At 37.1% G+C, this 6899-nt stretch overlaps 1 protein-coding gene across 1 annotated transcript in view; it reads right to left on the bottom strand.

Annotated features, from left to right (window-relative positions):
• STAG1 (stromal antigen 1) overlaps nt 1-6899 on the bottom strand; it is a 410571-nt gene that overhangs the window by 61054 nt on the left and 342618 nt on the right. The window contains exon 22 of the mRNA XM_017528196.1: nt 3720-3800. Within this exon, the coding sequence (XP_017383685.1) occupies nt 3720-3800 (81 nt within the window). The remainder of the gene's footprint in view (nt 1-3719; nt 3801-6899) is intronic.

The raw sequence follows: 6899 nt of genomic DNA, 5'->3' as shown, positions 1-6899 counted from the left end.
AGCCAGGCGCGGTGGCACACGCCTGTAGTCCCAGCTGTTTTGGGGGCTGAGGTGGGAGGATAACCTGAGCTCAGGAGGTTGAGGCTGCAGTGAGCCACGATAGTGGGCAACCAGAATGAGACCTTGTCTCAAATACCAAACGAAATCAGTTCTGGTAACAAAATCTGCATTGCCAATGAAATATGTAGTATGACTAATGACAAAAATAAAAAGTATCTTTGATTAGGATAATGTGTTAGACAAAAATAGGGAGGCAAGGACTTTCAAATTAATTCTGCTGTAACAAGTTAAAAAATTGAAAATATTCAAAGAAGTAGATTTGAGAATAGAGATTCTCATGCCAATTATGGAATATAGTTGTAAAAAGACAAAATTTAGGCTGGGTGCAGTGGCTCACACCTGTAATCCCAGCACTTTGGGAGGCCGAGGTGGGTGGATCACTTGAGATCAGGAGTTTGATATCAGCCTGGCCAACATGGTGAAACCCATCTCTACTAAAAATACAAAAATTAGCTGGGTATGGTGACATGCCCCCTTAATTCCAGCTACTCAGGAGACTGAGGCAGGAGAATCAGTTGAACCCAGGAGGTGGAGGTTGCAGTGAGCCAAGACTTCCCCACTGGACTCCAGCCGGGTGACAGAGCAAGACTTTGTTTCCAAAAAAAGAAAAAAATTAAATTATTAATAGATATACAATGAGGAATTAACCATCCATTATGCTAAATTTTTAGGAAAGAATATATTCTAATTTACTAACTGCAATTATCAATATTTAGTCAAAATACAAGTAACTCAACAAAAATGATGTCTGTAAAAAAAAACTAAAAAATCACAATAAAAGTAATTGTGTATAATTATTAAACCCTATCAAATTTTAATACATAAATTCAGTCTCCTTTATCAAATTAAAGAACATTTCCAAAAAACATGAAAATGTAACATGGCTGTTTTTTTTTTTTTTTTTTTTTGAGACAGTCTCACTCTGTCACCCAGGCTGGAGTGCAAGTGGCACAATACTGGCTCACTACAACCTCCGCCTTCCAGGTTCAAGTTCAAGTGATTCTTGTTCTTCAATCTCCAAATAGCTAGAATTACAGACGTGTGTCACTAACGCCCAGCTAATTTTGTATTTTTAGAATACAGTTTTAAAGTGGCTTTTATTACTAATAAAAAGGTTAACTGTTATTTTTGCTTTTCAAGACTGAAATCACTAACAAAAGAAAAAAACCAAGAGGCTAATATATTACCATTCTTCTAATTAAAAAAAAAAGTTAAAAATCCAACTACTTTCCACATGCAGAGATCCTCAAATTATTACTCACACACAAAAAAAAGAAAAAAATTCTTACTCTGAAAAAATAACACTCCATATCAAGCTGTTGGTTCTATATGCAAATGCATTAATCATGTTTACTGGTTAAGTAGCTTCTGTTTTGAAGACATACAAATATATAATAATATCTTTATTTGGTTCTTTATCAAATGTTTGCTTTTTACTCATGTTCAAGCCTCTCATTACATGAAATAACTGAAACATTTACTTTATATTTGTGTCAGATAATTCCAATACGAACTATTTTTTTGTCTGATTCTCTTCATGGTTGTTTTCTTTTCCTTTTTTTTTTTTTTGAGACAGAGTCTTGCTCTGTCACCCAGGCTAGAGTGCAATGGCGTGATCTTGGCTCACTGCAATCTCTGCCACCCAGGTTCAAGCGATGCTCCCTGTCTCAGCATCCCCGAGTCGCTGGGATTATAGGCACGCACCACCAGGCCCAGCTAATTTTTGTATTTTTAGTAGAGACAGGGTTTTACCATGTTGGTCGGGCTGTTCTTTAACACCTGACCTTGTGGTCCACACACCTCAGCCTCCCAAAGTGCTAGGATTTCAGGAGTGAGCCACTGAGCTTGGCCTTGACTGATATTTTTGCTGTGTACTCACTTTTCTTAAGATTTTACTTCTAGAAAATTCTTTAAGGCAAGTTCCTTCAGAATAGATTTAGATATGATTCTGTTAGGTGTTTGGGGAGACCACCGCTATAGAACACTTAATCAAAATCTAAACTTCTTTTTCTTTTTTACCATAAAAATATGAATTCAGGTGAAAACCTAGGCAAAAGCTAAGTCATAGTTATAAACTTTAATAGGATATTTATTTTTCCCCATTTTAATCAATGACAAATTTTTATTTTTATTTTATTATTATTATTATTTTAAAAGACAGGGTTTCACTGTGTTGGTCAGGCTGGCCTTGAACTCCCGACCTCAGGTGATCTGCCCACCTTGGCCTCCAAAATGCTTGGATTACAGGTGTGAGCCACCACGCCGGCCTCATCAATGACAAATTTTAAGACAGACTTTTTCCATATAATCCCTCAGCCACTAAATGGAACTGGAGTGGGTTTATTTCTAGTTCACCCCTGTGCTGAAAGTAGCATTTTAGGATCTCAAAATTTTCATGGAGATGTAGCCACCTATGATACATTCTAACTTGGAAAGACCTTTGACTATCTACATTAGAAAAGGTCCTCAAGGTAAAGCTGGCTTCAGTGACTTTTTTGGCTTTCTTGATCTTACTTTCATTTAATCCCTAGCCCACATTTTTCTGTTTTGCATGGTCATGGATACATTAAAAAAAATTTTTTTTACCCAATATTTAAGTTGTTTTTAACTTCAAGAAGGTTGTTCACTTTGTGTCCCTATATATCATATGCTAGAATCAAAAGCTAAATATTATTACCTTTCAATGATGTTGTTATTTATTTATTTATTTATTTATTTATTTTTGAGATGTAGTTTTGCTCATCTCCCAGGCTGGAGTACAATGATGAAATCTTGGCTCACCGCAACCCCTGCCTTTTAGGTTCAAGTGATTCTCCTGCCTCAGCCTCCTGAGTAGCTGGGATTACAGACATCTGCCACCACCTACTAATTTTTGTATTCTTTTTTTTTTTTTTTAAGATGGAGTCTTGTTTTGTCACCCAGGCTGGAGTGTAGTGGTATGATCTGGGTTCACTGGAACCTCCACCTCCCAGGTTCAAGTGATTCTCCTGCCTCAGCCTCCCGGGGCTAAAGGTGTGCACCACCATGCCCGGCTAATTTGTGTATTCTTAGTAGAGATGAAGTTTCACCATGTTGGCCAGGCTGGTCTTGAACTCCTGACCTCAACTGATCTGTCTGCCTCAGCCTCCTGGAGTGCCGGGATTACGGGCATGAGCCACTGTGCCCAGCCTCAGTGTTATTCCTTTTAATAGCATGTTACCTATAAGAGTTCTTGCGTCGGCCGGGTGCGATGGCTCACGCCTGTAATCCTAGCACTTTGGGAGGCTGAGGTGGGTGGATCACCTGAGGTCAAGAGTTCAGGACCAGCCTGGTCATCACTGTGAAACCCCAACTTTTTTTTTTTTTTAAACAAGTTCTAGTGTTGACTACAGTGATTTTTTAGTAAGAATTTTTAATCTCTATGTGTGTGTGTAGATGTATATCTATATATTTCTCTCTATATATGTACAAACAACTAGGTGTCTTTTGCTTGAAGATTTTGGCTCTTCCCAAAGCGGTAATATATACTTACTCATAAGATAAACCAAAAACTGATAATAATAATGTTTTATTAAACATTATAATAATTTATATTATACAATAACTAACAAATTAGTAAATAGTTATGCAAGGTTATTATTTCAGTAATAACCCTTCTGCCTACAGAAACTCTTACTTACTTTGGAAGGAGAACCATCTGTAATTTTCACCAACTGCCAAAGAATCGAGTAATGGGAACACTGCAGTGCTTGCACGACTATCTGTATCAACAAAAAAAAAATTTAATGAAAAACTAAAAAAAGAGATAATCTGTTTGCACAGTACTAAGATAATATTTATCACAGTTGTTATTTTATGGTAAAGCTTCAAGTCTAAATTTTTGTATAATTAATGAGAAAGAATAAAATATTTGGTTAAAAAGGACAAACGAATAGATCAATCTGGAGAATAAAGATACAACATATGGAAATAAATGTACACTGAAATAGCACTATGCCTAAACAAAAATGTAGTGTCATATTTTGCTTAATTTTTTAAAAGTAGACTTATGAAATTATTTTTATCCAAATTTTATAGTTGAAATATCTGAATCTAAAATATTTACCCAAGTTTTCTAAAAAATTTCTACTTGTTTTGAAGTATTTTAATGTGAAAATAATCATATCAAAAAGTACATTTATAAGTATAAAGTTTAATGAATATAAAGCAAAAGTACTTGTGTAACCACCACCCACATCAAGAAATAAAACATTGCCAGCATCTCCTTCCAATGTATCTTTCTTCTGCCAAGGGCAACAGTTATTATGAATTATTTGCGAACTGGTGTATTTTAACTCCCTAAGTCTGCATTCCTAAAGTTTTTTATACGTACTGTTGAACAATACATAAATGTAATCATACAATATGTATTACTTTGAGTCTTTTTTCATTTAACATATGTTTCAGATTTATATATGTTGCATGTACCTAGAGTTCATTAGTTTTTAGTTCTGTGTAATATTTAGAATACCCCCTATTCATCTATCATTGGTAAACTTTTACACTGCTTTGAGTTTTAGTCCATTATGAATAATACTGCGATAAACATGCTTACATATGTTTTGCACGGTTACAATATATTGTTTTCATTGAAGTATATGAAAAAATTCAGTCTAACAAAGTAGTTTGGAAAAAGGTATATTTTAATAACCTTTGTAGAGAACATGGATATTCCTTGGTATGACATCAATACTCCACAGCACACTTGCAAGATAGTGAAAGTGAAAAAAAAAGCAAACAACATCTTGATCTTACCATAAAAACAGTTTTGACTTCATGGACCTGTCCTGGAAACCCCCCCAAGGATTCACGGACCACACTTTGAGAATATCAATATTATTAGGTATGCTTTATTACAATAAGATACATCAAGTATTAAAACAAAAATACAGTAAAAGATCTATCCAAATTGGAATTCTTTTATAATATTTAATCAATTTTACTTTTCTCAATTCTGATATTTGTTTCTCTGGAAAATACAGACACAATCCTATTCCTAACCAGCTTTAAGAATAGGACTGCTGGATCATACAGTATGTGTTTGTATAATGTTATTAGATATTCCCAAACTGTTAGCAGCTACTAGTCATTGACAGTTGCCGTGTCTTCATGTTTTTACCAACACTTGATATCACATTGCTTTAAGTCTGGAAATTCTATTACATATGGGTAGTGGTTTTAATTTACATTTCTCTAAATACAATGAGGAGAAGCATTTTTTTCTTTTACTTTTTTTTGAGATGGAGTCTTGCACTGTCACCTGGGCTGGAGTGCAATGACGCAATCCTGGCTCAGTGCAACCTCCATCTCCCGGGTTCAAGTGATTCTCCTGCCTCTGCCTCCTGAGTACCTGGGATTACAGGTGCCTGCCACCATGCCTGGCTAATTTTTGTATTTTTAGTAGAGAAGGGGTTTCACTATGTTGGCCAGGCTGGTCTCAAGCTCCTGACCTGGTGATCTGCCTGCCTCGGCCTCCCAAAGTGCTGGGATTACAGGCGTGAAGTCATCGGTGCCGGCCACTTTCTCATTTTTTGTTGGCATTTAAATTTCTGTTTCCTGAAACATCTATTCAAGTCTTTTGTCTCTGTTTTCCAGAAAGATAAATATCAGAATTCAGGAAAGTAAAACTGATGAAGGATCACAATGTGAAACAGAATTCCAATTTTGATAGGTTTTTTTTTATTTCTGAGGTGGAGTCTTGCTCTGTCACCCAGACTGGAGTGCAGTGGCGCAATCTTGCGTCACTGCAACCTCCGCCTCCTGGGTTGATGCGATTCTTCTGCCTCAGCCTCCTGAGCAGCTGGGACTACATGTGTGCACCACCATGCCCAGCTAATTTTTTTCAATTTTATTTTAGTAGAGATTGAGTTTTACCCTGTTAGCCAGGATGGTCTCAATCTCCTGACCTTGTGATCGGTCCACCTAGGCATCCCAAAGTACTGGGATTACAGGTATGAGCCACCATGCCGGGCCTTGAATAGGTCTTTTACTACATCTTTTGAATAAATGATGTATCTTTTTACAATAAAGCACACTTAATATTGATATTCCATTATTTATTTTATTTTTGAGACAGAGTCTCACTCAGTCACCCAGGCTGGAATGCAGTGGCGCGATCTTGGCTCACTGCCACCTCTGCCTCTGGAGTTAAAGTGAGTTTCTCCTGTCTCGGCTTCCTAAGTAGCTCAGATTATAGGCGCATGCCATGATGCCCAGCTAATTTTTGTATTTTTAGTAGAGACGGAGGGTACACCATGTTGTTCAGGCCGGTCTTGAACTCCTGACCTCACGTGATCCACCTGCCTTGACCAAAGTGCTAGGATTATAGGTGTGAGCTACTGCGCCTGGCCAATATTCCATTATTTAATTGGTAAATTTATCTAGTATAACTATTATCTTCCTCATTTGATATACTACAAACCATAAAGGTGAACATATGTAGATAAGTTAAAAGGGAAATCAATAAGTAGAATGCTGCAGGAAGTAGTTGATAGTTTAAGCTGATTTTTCTTTTTCTTTTTTTTTTAGATGGAGTCTTGCTCTGTCACCCAGGCTGGAGTGCAATGGCTTGATCTCGGCTCACTGCAACCTCTGCCTCCTGGGTTCAAGTGATTTTCCTGCCTCAGCCTCCCAAGTAGCTGGGATTACAGGCATGCGCCACCACGCCCAGCTAATTTTTATATTTTTAGTAGAGACGTGGTTTCACCATGTTGCTCAGGCTGGTCTTGAACTCCTGACCTTGTGATCCACCCACCTTGGTCTCCTGAAGGACTGGCATTACAGGCATGAGTCACCATGCCTAGCCCTTTTTTTTTTTTTTT

The sequence above is a fragment of the Cebus imitator genome, unplaced genomic scaffold (assembly GCF_001604975.1).
Source record: "Cebus imitator isolate Cc_AM_T3 unplaced genomic scaffold, Cebus_imitator-1.0 Scaffold53, whole genome shotgun sequence".
In the NCBI taxonomy this organism is placed as follows: Eukaryota; Metazoa; Chordata; class Mammalia; order Primates; family Cebidae; genus Cebus; species Cebus imitator.
This window is presented reverse-complemented; position numbering and strand designations above follow the sequence as displayed.